This window comes from Mycotypha africana, assembly GCF_025528875.1.
Source record: "Mycotypha africana strain NRRL 2978 chromosome Unknown BDF20scaffold_4, whole genome shotgun sequence".
Classification (NCBI taxonomy): domain Eukaryota; kingdom Fungi; phylum Mucoromycota; class Mucoromycetes; order Mucorales; family Mycotyphaceae; genus Mycotypha; species Mycotypha africana.
Window position 1 is genome coordinate 1,978,510 of NW_026515728.1, and position 17,333 is coordinate 1,995,842.

The 17,333-nt window shown below is 38.1% G+C and overlaps 3 protein-coding genes across 3 annotated transcripts; 1 reads left to right on the forward strand and 2 right to left on the reverse strand.

Moving 5' to 3' along the window:
• Window positions 1-91: 91 nt before the first annotated feature.
• On the reverse strand, window positions 92-607 carry BDF20DRAFT_809652 (uncharacterized protein; the record flags this gene model as incomplete). Its single annotated transcript, XM_053076586.1, has 1 exon — window positions 92-607. A coding segment is annotated over one exon (516 nt), but the record flags the coding sequence as incomplete, so codon positions are not given.
• A 1,605-nt stretch (window positions 608-2,212) lies between these two features.
• Window positions 2,213-8,519, reverse strand: BDF20DRAFT_834987 (uncharacterized protein; the record flags this gene model as incomplete). Its single annotated transcript, XM_053078795.1, has 12 exons — window positions 2,213-2,236; window positions 2,309-2,388; window positions 2,763-2,908; window positions 2,985-3,168; window positions 3,215-3,401; window positions 3,492-3,698; window positions 3,783-4,724; window positions 4,796-4,893; window positions 4,962-5,153; window positions 5,234-5,498; window positions 5,596-5,732; window positions 5,813-8,519. The coding sequence occupies 12 exons, from the start codon at window positions 8,517-8,519 to the stop codon at window positions 2,213-2,215; spliced, it is 5,169 nt and encodes a 1,722-aa protein (XP_052937583.1).
• A 1,156-nt stretch (window positions 8,520-9,675) lies between these two features.
• Window positions 9,676-9,906, forward strand: BDF20DRAFT_866483 (uncharacterized protein; the record flags this gene model as incomplete). Its single annotated transcript, XM_053080847.1, has 1 exon — window positions 9,676-9,906. The coding sequence occupies one exon, from the start codon at window positions 9,676-9,678 to the stop codon at window positions 9,904-9,906; it is 231 nt and encodes a 76-aa protein (XP_052937584.1).
• Between the last annotated feature and the right edge of the window lie 7,427 nt (window positions 9,907-17,333).

Below are 17,333 nucleotides of genomic sequence, written 5' to 3' on the forward strand. Positions count from 1 at the left end.
GCCTCGATTGAACTGCTCGAGAGCTTTGCCTTGTCGGCGAACGGCTTCGACTTCTTTGATTTTGATGAGTTCGTCTATAATCGTTATTTCCTGTTGCTCTTTCTACCTTCTTCCCCAGACGACTAAATACATCTCTTCCATCACCTCCATTACGCTTCATTCTATCCACATGCAGTTTACGAGCTTCCTGTCGCTCTTTGCTTAGTTCCTGGCCATCCACACCATGAATCATATAATATCGACTACGAAGTCTTGCTCCACGTTCTTTTATATCTTCATCCGTAGCCATGCGAATAGAGAGGGTTTCTACACGGGAAGGCTGATTATCTTTGCTATTTTCAACAATAAATGGCTTAGCAGGTAATAAAGTACGGTGGTCGAGCGTTTGAATTTGTGAACCGTCCTCAAGCAGACTTTGAGCTATTTCAGTCGCTTCTTCGGGTGTATTACAAACGAGGTTGCAAGACGAATCGTTGATCCATTCCAACTTTGAGAGAAGCGGCGAGTTAACATAACCCTTAATATCGTCAGTGGACAGATTATCGACACCATGTAAGAAAATGGCGGTGGGTCGAGGTAAAGCTTCAAACTGATCATAAGGACTGTCTTCCTTTTGTATTGAATCGGTATCAGGCTGTTGTTGTGCAGCCTCTTCTGACGCACTTGTTGTTGTTGTTGTTGTTGTTGTTGTAATCGTAGGCACTTGTGTTTCAAACTGTCCTTGTTGAGGCTGTGAAGATGGTAGTTCAGAGGGTTCGCCAAGTAATTCAGCCTCAAGCTGTGTGTCAATGTCATCTGTTATAAAAGCATTGGGTGCTAATAATTCTTTTTCCAGTTCGACATCTAAGTCCAGATCTAAGTCGCACGGGTTATTGCATTTAACGATTTAAGTAACTTACAACCTTTTCCTGTATTACTGGTTGTTGCGATCGTTTACCTATATCCATATTTGATTCAGTCATAATTAATGCTAAAGGAGTGCGACCAATGTCTATAAGAGGAACAGAAAAGAAAGGAATTTGGCTCACCGCCTACGACGACGCTTTCCATTGGTTTAAAAGCTTGGTCAACAAAAATCTCTATCCATACATTTAACATAGCAGAAAATGTAAGAGTGAATATATACTTATAAATGGTCAGTCTTGGCGTTTAATTTATTGCTATATGGACAAACGACAAAGCTATGCACAGCAAGTTAAGGCTACGTAAAGGGGATCTTGCAACCGTCATGAAAGCGGCTATCACTATCAGTTTCAGGTATTGTAACAAAAAAAGCGAGTACCAAGGGCAGTGTCTGTGCCAACTCTTGCAGCTGACATAGTTATCGACAGCACATTTGTTACAAAAAGGGTGAAAAGACGAAGAACACAATCGTCAGTTCGAATTTACATATGATCGGGTTTAACAAACCTACGTAAGCTTTGGCAAGTTATCAGCTGGTTAGGCGTTAACGGGTGCTAATATATATAGATTCCAATGATGACAGTGCTGTGTTTGACGGCAACAATCAGCAGTCGCTGTGTAGTTTAGTAAGACTAAATTAACCTTACAAGTTCTATTTGATAATGTTGGCCTGTCCATTTTGATCAGATCGTAAACTTTCTGAGGGCAATATCGCACATATTTGCTATGTTTTGTAGAATAGGGTCAAAATACAATTAGAAACGTCGAAGGTGTATGTTACATCTAGTAGTTTGTGGACAGAATGTTAACAAAATCGTTCAACCAATTCAATGTATCCCAAAACCATTCTAAGGCACAAGTAGCAGTGTGTATGGAGTCGTCTGCGAGCGCCGAGTCCTATTAATTTACAAAAATAAAGCATCTTATTGTTAGGAGATCTTGAGCACGTATACCGCATTGATAAAGTCGGTCAAATGATCATGACTAGCCTACTGGACACTCCAAATCACAAAAGAAAGCTTGACGAAATCAAACCACCGTTTACTTTTCCCCTTTTTTTATATTTTTTTGTTTTCTGCTTCAATTTAGACTTGCTGGCAGAATTACGTGCTCTACTTTGAACAAACTAATTAATCTTGGAAGCTAAAAGATCTCAGTTTTACAAGAATTTATTACTAATATGCACAGACTCTATACCAACTATAGGCTAGTAACATCATACGTTTAGATGCTATTTCTGAATAATGGTAAATGAAAAACTGTAGTTGACAGTGTGAAAGTTTCCGTTTATTACGTAAATCAGTATTATTTACAAAGGCGAATGCATACCAAGCTATACAAATGCAAATATAGTAATAGTTAGCTTCAACGAAATCAATCTCGAATATTTATGTATCATACTTACTTTAGTACTAAATTCGAGTTTTGATCTTTTCTGGAAACGCGTAAATTCATTATTATCATGCCATTTGACCAGCTCTTGAACTGGAATTAATACAATTGGCCATAAAAATATACAAACATAAACAAACCACGGGACTTTATTCAACGCGAGCGGGCCATGAGCAAGGGAAACAGCGCAGAAACAAAATTGTAGTATTACACTTAAATGCACACAATAAAGAAGTTATTAGTTCGTAGTGACAGTCAAGTATGATTTAGACACGGGAACCGCTATTTTACCTTAAGAAAAATGCTCCTACCCAAACTCTATTTCTGAAGGGTATAAATTCTATAATGGATGAAGTTCTATGAAGAAAAGAGAGTGACACCCAGGCTAAAAAAAATTATTTTTTTCCGCGTGAATAAGATGTAAGCGTATTTTCTCACACGTAAAAGGAGGAAGGATCCAAACTTACCGAGGTACCATACAAATGCTATCAGCATAAAATTCTGCGCATAAGTGATTGCCCATTGTTCTTCGACAGATAAATGATACCATCCTTGTGTACCAAATTTGCCAAAGACATTTGTCATGCTATCATCTAATATGCAAATCAAGGACCTACAAAACGAGAGCGGACGTTAATTAGAATTTACGTTGGTTTTTTTTTGGTTTTTTTTTTGTGATTCCAACTTACATAGCATAAACAGCTATCGACATAGCAATAACAAGAATGAAGCGAAGTACGAAATACGCCATGAATCGCCAAAAGTCCTGTAAATGTTCAATATTTTTCCCTGAAATAAAAATGATTAGCTCGTCAGCATTTCCTTCAACTAAAACCTTTCGCCTGCGATTTCCTCCTTTTTTTTCCCGCCCCCCTAAGTTTTGTCATTTGGCGCGTAACGACTGTATTAAAAATATTACCAGGCATCAGCAGCATAATATTATCTTCATGTGGTGTAAACAACATTGACATAGAAAGAATAGGTAAAATAATGCACAGGAGCCATAGAATTTGATAACCAGTCAAGATGGGTGGTAAGAGTAAGCAAAAGCTGAAAAACAATATTAATGATGTGGACATGCATCCTGAGGCATAAAACGCAAAACCCTGTATGAATGAGAGAAAGAAAGTACAGACGTGTCAATTAACAGCACCCATCCGTAAGTTGCTTGGTATAACTTATAAATTTTTGCTTACCATTCTAACGCAGCTTAACAATCGACGCGCATCACGGATAAGCTGCGTTACAGCATACAAGCTGGTTTCATACTGCATGAACAAACCACAAGGTAAACTACATAAGGAAGCTCCAACAGCCAGTGGCGGCTGACGATCGTTGGTAGATAAGCGGCCCTTATTTTGAGCACGGGTATGCATAGGTTCCATAGCGATACTAACGTCCGACTAAATTGAGGGTAAGCAACGATATGAACAAGCTGAAAAGCAAAGGAAATTGTTATCCGAACTCTGTCTATCTTTCTGACTTACTAAAGCAAATGATTCTGTATTCTTTGTATTTAGCGCGTTACCAATGGTACAGACCACTTCTCCATTTTCTTGAAAGATTCTGATCATCTCTTTCATAGCTCTTGGCGTGCATTCCGCAAACAGAGAGACATGCAAAGGTATATCGTCCACATCTTCCAAGTGGGGCCGTATTTCATCAATACCCCTTGGTAGTTGTGCCTTGATATCGTGGGTTTGGGAATACCCATTTCCACAATTCTCGTCATCATCAGGATTTGATAGTAAGATACAACTATTCCAATCGGTTTCAAGACCAAGTCTCTCTGCAAATGCCTTAGATTCTCTTTCAGCAGTAGGAGAAAAGTACACAAAGCGAATACCAGCAAGACCAAGATCTTCAATAAAGTCCACAACATTTTGTTTAGGTTGATGGCACATTGCTGTCATACCAAGGAAAATTTGACCCTTCACTACCTCTTTATAAAACGTAGCTTCTTCCTGTTCGTCGACAGGTTCATCCTCTTCAAAAGAGTAATCACTCGAGCCATCGGATGGTGAAGATGAAGTACTACTTTCTGTGGAAAGAGTAGAGCTTTTAGATGTTCGTCGTTGTTTCTGGTCATCATCTGCTCCTGCCGTATCTTCAATTTCAAGCAATTGGCTGGATCCGTTTATCAGATCTTGCTTTACAAGGGAATGTGAAGCCTCCGATGCTGAGTCAGTACTGCTACTACTGCTACTGCTAATCTCAGTAGATGAAGATGAAGAACTACTATCAGAACTTGGTGGTTTATATGGCAACACTACAAAGGCGCAACCGGGGTCTTGATTTTCATCATCTGACGGATTCAAGAAAGATATACGGTCGTCATTAACAGTATTAATAGGTCGGTACGCATAAGCAATACATTGCATATCGTGCACAGCAGCATTTTGAAAAAAGTCATTAATCTTTTTCTCCATCTATCCATACAGATCATGAAATTGTTATAAATTTTGTTATTGTACACTTATAACATATGAATTGACGTTACCGTTTCGCTCATAGTTTGTAATGAATGACCATCCCAATAATCTGAGCATTTATCCATAACAAGAGATGGATGGCCATCTGTTAGCAATTGATAACTTCCTATAAAAGTCATACGGTTATCGTAAAGTTTCTCTTTCATTTACTGAGCGAATGTCATTGTCCTATACCTGAGGATTTCTCTTCAAAAACGGTCGAAAGAGCATTGGGTACTTCAAATGGATAATATTTGCTATACTTGTAGCGTGGCGTATTAAGTATTTCATGATAAGGCGCAAAGGTATAAATTTCTGCTCTTAATGCAAAAGATTGAAGAGCTTCTTCTCTAAACCCAATGCATTTACCTAATCTGCAGAGACAAGCTATAAATAGTAATAAAACTCGCGGTTTGGTAAGTGAAGCCAAATGTTACTACACGAGCCAGCTTAAATTGTTTACTAACATTGTCTGGCAGGCGATGTTTTGCCATATACATGCAACTTGGAACGTCGACGATGATATTCAGATCTTTTACGGCTTTGCAATACACCACAGTTGGTATTTAGCATGAAGTTCAAACCAAGGGGCTTCAGGCAGGGTAGATATTGTTCCCAATCTTGATCTTCAAATTTCAGACCAGTCTCCTCGTCTGAATCCTCTTCGACGTCCAAATAAGCGATATCTTCCTGAGTATTGGGAAACATTAATTGCTCAACAGTTGGAAAGGGCTAAGAGAAGTGATAGTCAACAAAAATTATTAAGAGGCATAATCAGCCGTGATAAGAGAATAATTTGAATTTAATACCCAAATTACGGTTTACTTACGTTGGCAATAGTCCCCTCTTTATCTAAGCAGCAGATTACGGTTGTGCTGCCCAAAGATTCTAATAAGTTAGTTGACCGAGTAAGAGACAAACTATCCCATTTTGTCAGTAAAGATAAGAATCGATCCCAAACAGCATCTGAACGAGAAGCGTAAAACAAGGTAAAGTCAGCTTCTAACTTCATCTACCCTCTCATTATTACCTTTATCGCAACTTACTTGGACTTAATTCTAAATCTTTTGTAGGTGGTGGTGCTTCAGCATCAAACTCATCCACCTCATCATCATCTTCATATTCTGTTTTTGAGATTTGTAGCGCCTCGAATAAGATCAATAATTGGGCATTTCCAAAGCTTCTTGCAATAATCCACATAGTGGGTAAACATAAGGGTAACAACGGTATTACGCTATATATTGACATGGTAAATACTTCTTCAATTAGTTGATCTTTAGGGTAGTGATTTTCCATGACACTACGCAAACCAAAACGCAAAGCATTAACCATGACTGCCATGAATAATAGAACCCAAACAATGTATCGATGAAAGATGTTGAGAATCACTTTGCTTTCGTAATGCATGACAGTTTTGGGTCGTTGTTGGGTTAGAGCACGCCGTAAATTCTTTTCAATAGGCGTCTCGAGCAATATAAATTGATGACGACCACGAAAACGCATATACTCTTCCATTAGACCAGAAGGGGGAGGGATACCAAAAAAGGAAGGTTTGAAGGTTTGATCTTTGGCAATGTAATACTCGCGAGTATGTAACGGGGGCCCTTCATCAGAAGATGACGAAGACGAAGAGGAAGGGGAAGAGAGAGCAATTTGACTGCTTCTTCGTCTTTTTAAATCACTCTTCGAGGTAGCGGTTGTAGTATCGGCTAACGTTTCACCATCATCGTCTAATAAATGTTGATTGCTTGTACGGCTAGACAGCTCCACTCGCTGCTGTGGTTCATATGGTGCTGAGAGTTCGTTTCTTTTACTAGAATTTTCATTTTCTTCAGCTTCCTCTTCTGCGTCTGAATTGCTGATGGGCACCGTCTTGTGTATATACTTCATTCGTCCTGGTGCTACATCACCATATAGCATCTCTACTACATCACCTTCCACCAACAAGTTGACGGGAAATATTCTTACCACACCGTCACGTACTACTTTAGCTACTGACATAGAGGGTATGAAAGGAATTTTTGTGTCCTGTACCATATTCATACCGCTTCTCTCCAAAGCTTTTATAATAGCCGAAGCACGATCTGTCATTTCTTGAGATGCAAGAGTTTTTTCACGGTAAAAAATGATACCGTTCCACACAGTAATGCCAAGCAACAATATTGCTTCTACTAATAAACCAGTAAGACGGAATTGGTATGGTTGCGCTCTGTAATAGCTTACAATATAAATAATCAACAAAGCTACGCCACACAGAGCGTTGAGTATCATAGGTTGTATCAACAAGAAGGATTTTGCGCTTATTGTTTTTCTTATGCGAGACCTTTCTTCATCAATGATACTGTTTGCAATGCGTAATAATTTGTGAAGAGCCACTTCACTGGAAAGACCTGGGTGACGACTGCTAGATTGTAGACTTTCTCGTCGGCTCCATGACTGCGATTGTAATGCATTGACTTGCAAGACTTTCTGTGTCCTTCTATGCAATCGTTTCGGGATGGAACGACGACGATTATAGTTCCAGTCATGCTGATAATTCTGATAATGATGAGGCTGTTGTTGTTGTTGAGCTCTACGATAAGCTCGAGCATTTCGTCTCATCATACGCTCACGGTCTCCAGCGGGCATTTCATCGTTCAAATCATCGTCGTCTTCGGTATACACAGTTACCATTTCTTTACTATTTTGCATACCGCCTGCTCCTCCACTTTCTTTGGAGGAACTTGCAATATTCTTGTGCTTATGATGACTCTGTTTATGTCGGCGATTATTGCCGTTGCGATGTCGTCCATGACCGCCATTGTTTTGATTATCTTCTGCTACTAAACCTTCTTCTTCGCTCTTATTAATAGTGCTATTGCTATTGTTTGAAAAAGGATTTCTCAAAATTGATCTTTTACGACGAATAGTGCCTTTCAATTCATCTTCATCATCCGCTAGATTGCTTTCTTCCTCCTCCCTTTCATTTTCTTCTTCTATTGATTCTTCTTCTTCTTCCTCTTCCTCTTCTTCCCCAACATCTGATAAATCGCTATTATTATCGCTATTCCTGTTAATAATCATACGCTGCTGTTGTTTCGGTAGTTGTGCTTTATTACAAGATGGTTCACTGCTGTTTGTATGCATATTGTGTAAGGTGGAAATATGCTCCAGCTCGGTTGTTTGATTCAATGGTGAGGCAGCAGATAAACGTCGTAAGTATTGACTATTATGTCTATGTTGACTTCTATCGGATTCTACGTCGGAATCTCGTCGAACAGGTGTATAACAAAAATCGCTTTCTGACTCGTCATCGCCCGATCGAAACAGATGGCCCAGTCCTTGTTTATCTAATCGTCGAGGAAGAGAGCTGCCATGATCAATAACAACTTGAGCTGAATCACTGCTAGAGCTACTGCTACTACTACTGCTACTACTGGTACTTTTCTTGGAGGTCCTACTGGAAATACTGGCTTTATCATCGTCATCGTCATCGGTGCCGCTTCTTTTACGATGTTTGCGATGTTTTGACTTATGTGTCGTACTTAAAGTCGTCTGTGCGGAGTCATCTAATAAATTGTCTTTGCTATTCTCATTGTTTGATTCAACGTCTAACAGAAAATACGTTGTACCTTCCTCATCGTGCACTGGCTCTGGTAAAGCATTCAAAGGTGATGAAGAGTTATTTGACTGGATTGAAGTATGACGAGAGGAGGTACCGGCGTTGGTCTGTTTCTCCACGTCGCATGGTACAATATCATTTTCCCCACTCATGATAACTCATATATATTCTATCGACCCTTCTTCTCAAAGTAAATCTCTAAGAGTGAGTAATTGAGGAGACGTATGATTCGATGATATTTCACTAAAGAGTCTTAAAAATCCCCAACGTATTATTAGTGTAGGTAAAAAAGAAAAGACTAACTCACTGGTCGTCTTTTCATGTACTTTTCGCACAAAAAGATATCGAAACGAACGTGGCCCGGCTCAATTTCAGTAGGCTTAAAATCTGGGATTAAAACACATGAAGCTGGATAACTCGAAAACGAATACCATCCTGGTAGCGCAACTCTAAGAAAAGAAAATCAGTAGTGCTGTCAAAAGCCTTAGCGTGTAAAAAAGGAATAACCGCATCTCACATTGTGGAATTTATAGAGTTTATTTTGGTATAATAACAAATGGCATGAAACATCATTTTATTGTTTTGAACACAAATACACCATAGTCGTTTTGTTGTTGATACCATAAAAACTTGGCTATTTATGCCGCCGCTATATTCCTTTTTTTTTTTTGAATCCCAATCGTGTTATGCTGGTCTGAAATCAAGAAAAACATCATATAAAACCCACTTAAAATGGACAATGAGCTAGCCAAAAGGATTGCCTGAAACGCAAAGCTGCTACTAGATCAGAAGTTTGCAAATTGAAATCGATCTGAAACCTCTTCCTATCTTATAGCAATAAGTCCTTTTGAATACGCTTTATAAACGACATGTCCATCAATTAACTTTACATTATACTTCTACAGTTATTCCTACTTTTTTTTTTCACCTTACTTCATTTATTTGGTAAACTCCACTTTTTGGTCTTCATTAACTTTTATGCATGTCAGTATCGGTATTGGTGTCCTCAGCGTTAATCTGTATGTGTGTTAATGTAAACGATCTTTTAGTAGTTTATTTCTGTGCATAATGTTGATTGAAGCTGATAGTATCTTATCGTTGCACTTGAGAAAAGAAAAGATACAATAATGAAAAGATATCCAGTCCAATTTGGAGAGGGCATCAACCGTTTAACGATAGGAAGGCTCTGCATCAGGCCATCAAAGCATACCGTCACGAGAACTTGAATGCCATCCGTTCCGCGTCCAATTCAAAGTTGATAAAACAGTGTCGTTCAAACATCTCTCTCATCCCATTCTTTGGCTTCCGATGAGCTTCATTGAGCATAGTCGCTGTCTTCGTTGGAGACTGGGCTGGCTCCCCACCAACTACTCAGCCCATTGCCAATTTCAGCCCTCAATCACTCTCAGTAAAACCCTCGCCAATGAATGTATACAAATGCACAACCGCCTGCAACTCCCGACAACCATCACTGACCCCATATCTCACCTGATGAACCAACTTCCCACTCGGCCTATAAAACAGCGTGCCACGAGTTAACTAGAGTATTTCATGGCCAACTGTCCATATGCTAATGAGATCGATTACCTTCAGCACGAGAAATGCTCCTACCCCATCAGAAACATCAGAATAGTCCTTGCTAGACTGGCTCTATGCACCCACCACTACTAATGCTTGATTGTCCCATTTTTCCTAGTCTGTATTGTGATCACTATCTTTCTTTTGCCTTGTCCCTTTTAGGGTTTTTCTATTCCATAACATATTCTGACCTGCCCAGGGTCTGATATGTAGTTTATCTATGTGTCCATTGGGTTCAAAATTTATATTGTGTTCAATCGTAATGAAAATATACTGATATGCTTGTTTAGAGAAAGGATTCTTGTAAATTTCAAACTGAAGTCAGCCAATCACAGAAGATAATGAAAATACATATAAAAGCAAATGGAGTTATAGAATAAATCCTATACATTTTCCCAATCTGAACAACAGATTAAAGGGGCCCTATCTTGATTTGACAATTGGTACTATAAAGTTTAAGCTAGACTCTATAAATTTATAAACGATAATTACTTATCAATACTCCTAATTGTACGGTTTGCTGTCGTTGGCAATAGTTGTACGATTGAGCAATCGAATTTCCTGATTGCAGTCTCTAATTTAATCCCCGTGTCACTGTGTAATCATTTAAACTTAGGCCTTCTATTGTTATATGGTACAGAACCTTATTAAATGCAGTCTAGATACATCGGGTAGAATATATTCTCTAAATCGTTCTATGTAATTGACTATTGCAGTTGTTATCTCACCAACCGTCAGTCAGTCATTGTTAGCTCATTTGTAGAAAGTAACATTGCTCTTATATATTCCTAGGTTTGGTTACTAACTCTTTAGAAGGTGGAAAGACTGAAATATTTTGTGACATTATCCAGATGGCGGTCAAGACAGAATGCCAGAACTTGTAGAATTTAATTGTCTAAAAGTGGGGCAACGCTTTACTTTTGGTTTCGAAGAGTAACTGCGCTCAACAAAAGTATCAATGAGCATATCCATTGTACTTCTATATAATGTAGCATTTCATCATACAAGTGATGGCGGAGAAGCTGTACAAAGCCTTGGGATCCACAGCGGCAAATGCCCGCAGAAGTAACAAAAATTTGAAGAGGCCATGTAGCTGCCCAACACTAAAAACTTTGAAATTATCGTGAGAATACATCTAGAAGAATCGTAATAAATCGTCAATCAACCGCAACAATGATTTCAACAAGAGTTCATGGTGTTATGCTATGTTTGCGTAGAATTAATATGTAGGAATAACTTAGCAATATTCTCACGCAATACAGTCTTTTAAGAACAGGAGCGCTTCGCTTCTAAAAGACTATAACGATTATATTAACGACGTTTCAGAGAACAACAATGCACAATGGATTCCAAAGTGAATAGCCAACATTCTGTATAGAGCGACATTCCTCGAATTAGTTGTATAGAAGTAACAATTATCTCATATATCTTATTGAAAGATTGTACACCATTTATTATCTGCTTTTATATGCATAAACATCACTACCAACATTTTGAAAAAAAGGTAATTTCACATTCTGAATGAACAAGTTTTGTTTGTTGTGTCTGAATATCTATGAGAACTTAATAGTTTGGTTTATCATTCAGTACGGATAGGAATTTTTTTGGAACAATCTTCGGTGAAGCTTCTCAAATAGAATTGCGAGAGAACCGAATAGATGCGTTAACAGACGGTTTATCGTTCTTAGGCATTATTACGAAAAAGACAATGATAGAATGTACAACAAAGGTAGAAACATCAGAGAATTTCGTCATCACTGAGGTAAGCCTTGGGAGAGCGGGAACCACTGGTAGTTTGATACATAATACGAACAAAGGCGTAGAACCACACTAGTTAATAGTATCCAGATATTGAAGTCCAAAGTCTTCACGAATGTTTATAATTCCAGTTCATAACGAAAGATAGATGATTATTTACGTTGTACTAACAGTTAATAAGGCATTGCTCAATGATAAATAATTTAGAACTTGTATGTCATACTGTGGAATAATAGTTTTCATGAAGAATTACAATATTTTTATTAAGGGAGTAATGGGAGAAACAACAAAACTCCTCGACTCTTGTTTCTAAAGCCTCTTAAATAGTTCATTTTCCCTAACAACTGTCGTTTCGCTGAAGGAGAAAGCGCAAACTGCAATGATATAGCCAGATAAGGGGTAGCACAAACCACTGTAAGTTGTAAATACAGTGTCTATGCGCACCATACGTTTGTTTATAATGAGCACAATTGCCAAACTAATTTTATAGATGCGTTCCAACCATTTTCTGTTACATCTTTTTCAATAAACACTTCAAGAGCCTGTAGTTTGAAAACCAGACGCCAACAGTTCTGCTTGCTTTAAAAGACATATTCTTACAGTCATGCCGATAAGTAATCACAAACCACTACATCTGCTCGGATTGCCTTCTCCTTAACACAAATACATGCGCTTAGAGCAAGATGTGCCTACTGCTGCCACCATATCATACACCGCCCATTGGCTTGGAGGGCTAAGAGTATGAAAAGAGAATCAGACTGACGTACGGCTGCGCTTGGTTGTCCAACAGTTATCCACAAAGCTCGCAATCCGTTTTTGTGCCTCTCACAAAAAAAAAAAGAAAAAAAAAAAGAAAATTAATCAAATCAGATAGCGCTTGCTTTTAGATAAAAATAAGCTAGTATTTTACCTTGATATTCTTACAGTCATGCCGATAAGTAATTAAAATCACTACATCTGCTCGGATTGCCTTCTCCTTAACACAAATACATGCGCTTAGAGCAAGATGTGCCTACTGCTGCCACCATATCATACACCGCCCATTGGCTTGGAGGGCTAAGAGTATGAAAAGAGAATCAGACTGACGTACGGCTGTGATCAATACTTATAAAAAGGCCAAGCACCACAACTGCTCGGATTGCCTTCTCCTTAACACAAATACATGCGCTTAGAGCAAGATGTGCCTACTGCTGCCACCATATCATACACCGCCCATTGGCTTGGAGGGCTAAGAGTATGAAAAGAGAATCAGACTGACGTACGGCTGCGCTTGGTTGTCCAACAGTTATCCACAAAGCTCGCAATCCGTTTTTGTGCCTCTCACAAAAAAAAAAAGAAGAAAAAAAAAAGAAAATTAATCAAATCAGATAGCGCTTGCTTTTAGATAAAAATAAGCTAGTATTTTACCTTGATATTCTTACAGTCATGCCGATAAGTAATTAAAATCACTACATCTGCTCGGATTGCCTTCTCCTTAACACATGTAAATGCGCTTAGAGCAAGATGTGCCTACTGCTGCCACCATATCATACACCGCCCATTGGCTTGGAGGGCTAAGAGTATGAAAAGAGAATCAGACTGACGTACGGCTGTGATCAATACTTATAAAAAGGCCAAGCACCACAACTGCTCGGATTGCCTTCTCCTTAACACAAATACATGCGCTTAGAGCAAGATGTGCCTACTGCTGCCACCATATCATACACCGCCCATTGGCTTGGAGGGCTGATTGTGTGAAAAGAGAATTAGACTAATGTACGGTTGTGATCAATCTTATAGAGAGGCAGAGTGCCACAACTGCTCGGTTTACCTTCTCTAGCACAAAGAAATATAGCTAGTACTTCATGCTATCGAATTAGAATGTCGATTTTTTTATACAATCCTGCTGTTTTGTTAGGTAACAAAAGAGAGCCAAAAGAAGCCGGAAATTTTTCGTTGATTGTACATGATTCGGTGTTTGAAAATTGAGTGAGGTCACCTACAGTCGTTCCACTCTCAATTCGAAGTTTTTTGTAAAAAAAAATTGGGGGACTACCAGAAATAGTGATTGTTCGAAGTTAATTTCGCGGATTGAACGACTGTATAGTTGCACTAATCCTGGTTCATTAGCTGCTAACAGCAGTACACTCCTGTCATTAATGAAACGGATAACGTGCTGTCTTTGGCGAAATTCAAGGGTTTTATCTCCGATGATAAAACTGTCACAGAGATCAAACTATAAGTTTAGAATACATCTTCTTTTGTGAAAGACCATTACAATCTTTTAATACCGTCAGTTTCTACCCCTCCGATGGCTATAAATTCGATCCTTTATCTATAAATAGATGAGTAAGTAGTGATGACCATTGTAGCCAGATAAATCAAATGGTTCAATCGCTTGCAATAAATGCTGCTGCTTTGGAAGTTATTCTGAAGGATATCATTAAATACTGTGGTATCTCTTGATATCAAAAGTAATAATTATTAAGTTTTTAAAGTAAAGACTAGGTGAGTCAGCGAGAACGAACAAGGGTTCTTGATTGAGTTTATTTGTGGTTTGAAATTTAAATGGTCTTTTATATGAATGCGAGATAAAACTGAATGCAGAAGGTAGCAGTGACAATTGATTAATATTGTTCCTGTTGATGAATTGTACAACGCCAGTAAGGTTAAAGTGTGTCTGAAACCTTATTGATTCCACTGGGTTAAGGCAGTAGATCTGTATATATCATATCGTTAACATTTCTTAGTTCGTTAATTTGATGTTCTTCGCTGTTACAAGATTCATAAATGACATCGCGTCATTATTCAGGACTACACTAGCATCCTGATTGGCACTAAGTGACAATTTCATCATCTTCTTTGACGTCTTGCTCAGAAAATAAGAACCATCTTTTTCGTATAGAAGAGAGGGAAATGGATATACTTTATATCTGTATGGAAGCCCAGTAATAGATCATAATTGCACAGATGCAGTGTTGCATTTGCTTCACATTTCGAAGATAAGTCTATTTCTATCTTTTATCTTGTTCAAAGCAAAAGTAGAGACTTGGTATACAGTTTGGGGCGTAGCTATGCGGTTTTTCTTGGGACCACTATACACTTCCTTACCAGAATGTGTCTGTCATATTGCCACACTATCATTGAAGAATTCAGCTATATCCTTTCTTTGTATTTTTCTGTAGACTAAGTGAAGAAAACATAGCGACTGTTAGCCGCTAATAATTTTCGCTTTTTGTCGGCGTCATGTTTCGACACGGTTTGCCGGTATTTCCTAAGTCAGAGTATTCACTGGTATAACATCCAATTCTTTTCTTATCATAAAATAAAAAAAGATCAGCAAAGTTTTCTGAGTATAATAACTTTGGTTTGTTACAACATTAAGTATTAGTTCACTTTGGCGAGTTTCTGACTTACCTGCTTCTACCTTGTACTGTTGTATCTTTTGTGAATACTTCATCTTTCTTAACAGCTTCGCGTAGCTGGCTTTTAAGGTTATCAATTTTAGCGCAAAGATACCTTTAAGTGCTTAATGGTAATAATCGAAGTTTTCTTGAATCCTTGTCTTAAAATTGGGTAAGAAATGTACATAACATGAAGACTTCTCGCTTTTGGCAAAGTAAATAAATAATGGCTTCGGAAGTGCGTTTCCACTGTCTGCAATTATCAACGTAGGACCTCCGTTTTCACCGAACCAAACAATGTTCTTCAATTTGTTTCACGAACTAAGTTTAGAAAACGATTAAACAAGATTTTTATTGGCAAATAATTTTAAACCCACATGAGCACATAATCATTATGAGAAGGGTGCTAAAAAACCTTTTGATAGTCAATAATAAGTTTAGAAAACGCTGGCTTCAAAACTTATTCAGCCATTAGCTACCATAAAAGCGTTTGGATAAGTGGGATTACCGGGACTACTAACAACAACATTTACACGAGGGAACCTGTTTCTATTTGTCTTATACTGTATGTGGCGTCAAAGAAGGCAATTCTTTGAGCCAAGTTGATATCTGCTTTATGGCTGATACACATTAAGATCTTCTGTTTAGTTATAGGAGCTGATGCTGCAGCAAACTTTTTATAACGTTAGAATAAGATGCATCATATCATAATCGCCACGTTCTGGTCTCTAATTCTATTTCATAAAACATTTCAAAAAATTCAAATTAATAGAAAAAGATACAACGCTAGATATCGGCTTTGTGTGACAAAAAACAATCGTGAAATTGATTACTTGAAGGACATACTATAAAAAATTGCACTTGGGTTGTTGACGTAAACTAAACCAAACAAGAGGGGGCAGGAGGTTGGTGTTGATAAGGCACTGAAAAACACAGGTTACAATAAGAACAGAGATACGTTTATTGACAGGTAACTAGACGAAAGGCGGAGTACACACATTTTTGTTAGAAGAATTTAGTTAAAAACACTTAAGAATATATTACGGACTAGAGATATGTCTTACTATATTGTAACCGATCAAACTTCGTAATCTCAGTGAGTCCAAATTATCATATACTTCCTCATAATAACGAAGGTATTCAATACAGTAAAAAACATTTGCTGTACATATACTCAATATTTTGAATGTCTGTTCACAGTATATAAAAAAAGTAAAGCAGGAATTTTCAGCAAGAAGGATGCGATCGGCCTGGAATACGATGAAAGAGACTTGGAGAAGCAGAAGTGAATCCAAGGCGATATTACCAGTAATATAACTATTGTATTTGAAAAGAAAGGCCATTGAGTCTGTATACAGTCTTTAAGCCGTGTGGGAATCGTGGGTTTTAGGATAGTGGCACATTACTCAAAGAAGAAAATAAACGCGGTGCATAACGTATCATTTAAATGAATATAAGGAATTATATAATACTTTTATTAGAGACGTTGTAGAGAAAGCAGAAATAGCCTTGGCGATCTGTCCAAGGCATAGTATGAACTAATGAGTGGTTTTCTCCAACAGCACTTAAGGATCCTATTGCAATGTCCAGCAGCAACAAATGTCTTTTATACTTGCCACTCTTTGCCCACAGCCCTCCGAACTCTTATCCCTACAACTATGGAGATCAAATTCAAAGATAAAGGGCCAGACACCCTCGTTATGATGCTCAATATTCCAAATAAGGCATACTAATCATGGATAAGCATTCTATTACAATTATAAACATTAAATGACATTATGTACGAAGATATAAACTTACCCTTCCAGCAGTTTTGCTAGGAGTCAGTTCATCCGATCGATTCTCCCTTCAATTTTGTACTTTGCCAAACACGATATCTACAGTATAAAGACTGGATGCATGACTGAGTTGAAAACTAGTGCAACAATACAGCAATTCATGCATGTAAAATAACAGGAATAGACCGTAATCTTTATAAAAATGAAATCATGTTTATTTTTCAGCCCTTTCACCGTTATACTTGCAATTTTCATATGGTGTTCCCAAGAAAGCCTTTGTTAAACTGTTTGAAAGGAGATACAGTAATTCCACTTCAACTCAGAGAAGCATTAGGTATAAATGAAGGTGTGCTGGCTGGTGAAGTAAGAGACTGGAGCACTTTAAATAGTCTCATCAACAGCTACTTCAGCCACGCTGAGGATCATAGCCTCGGAGGAGATGATTTATTCAGAGATACTCTTGATGCAC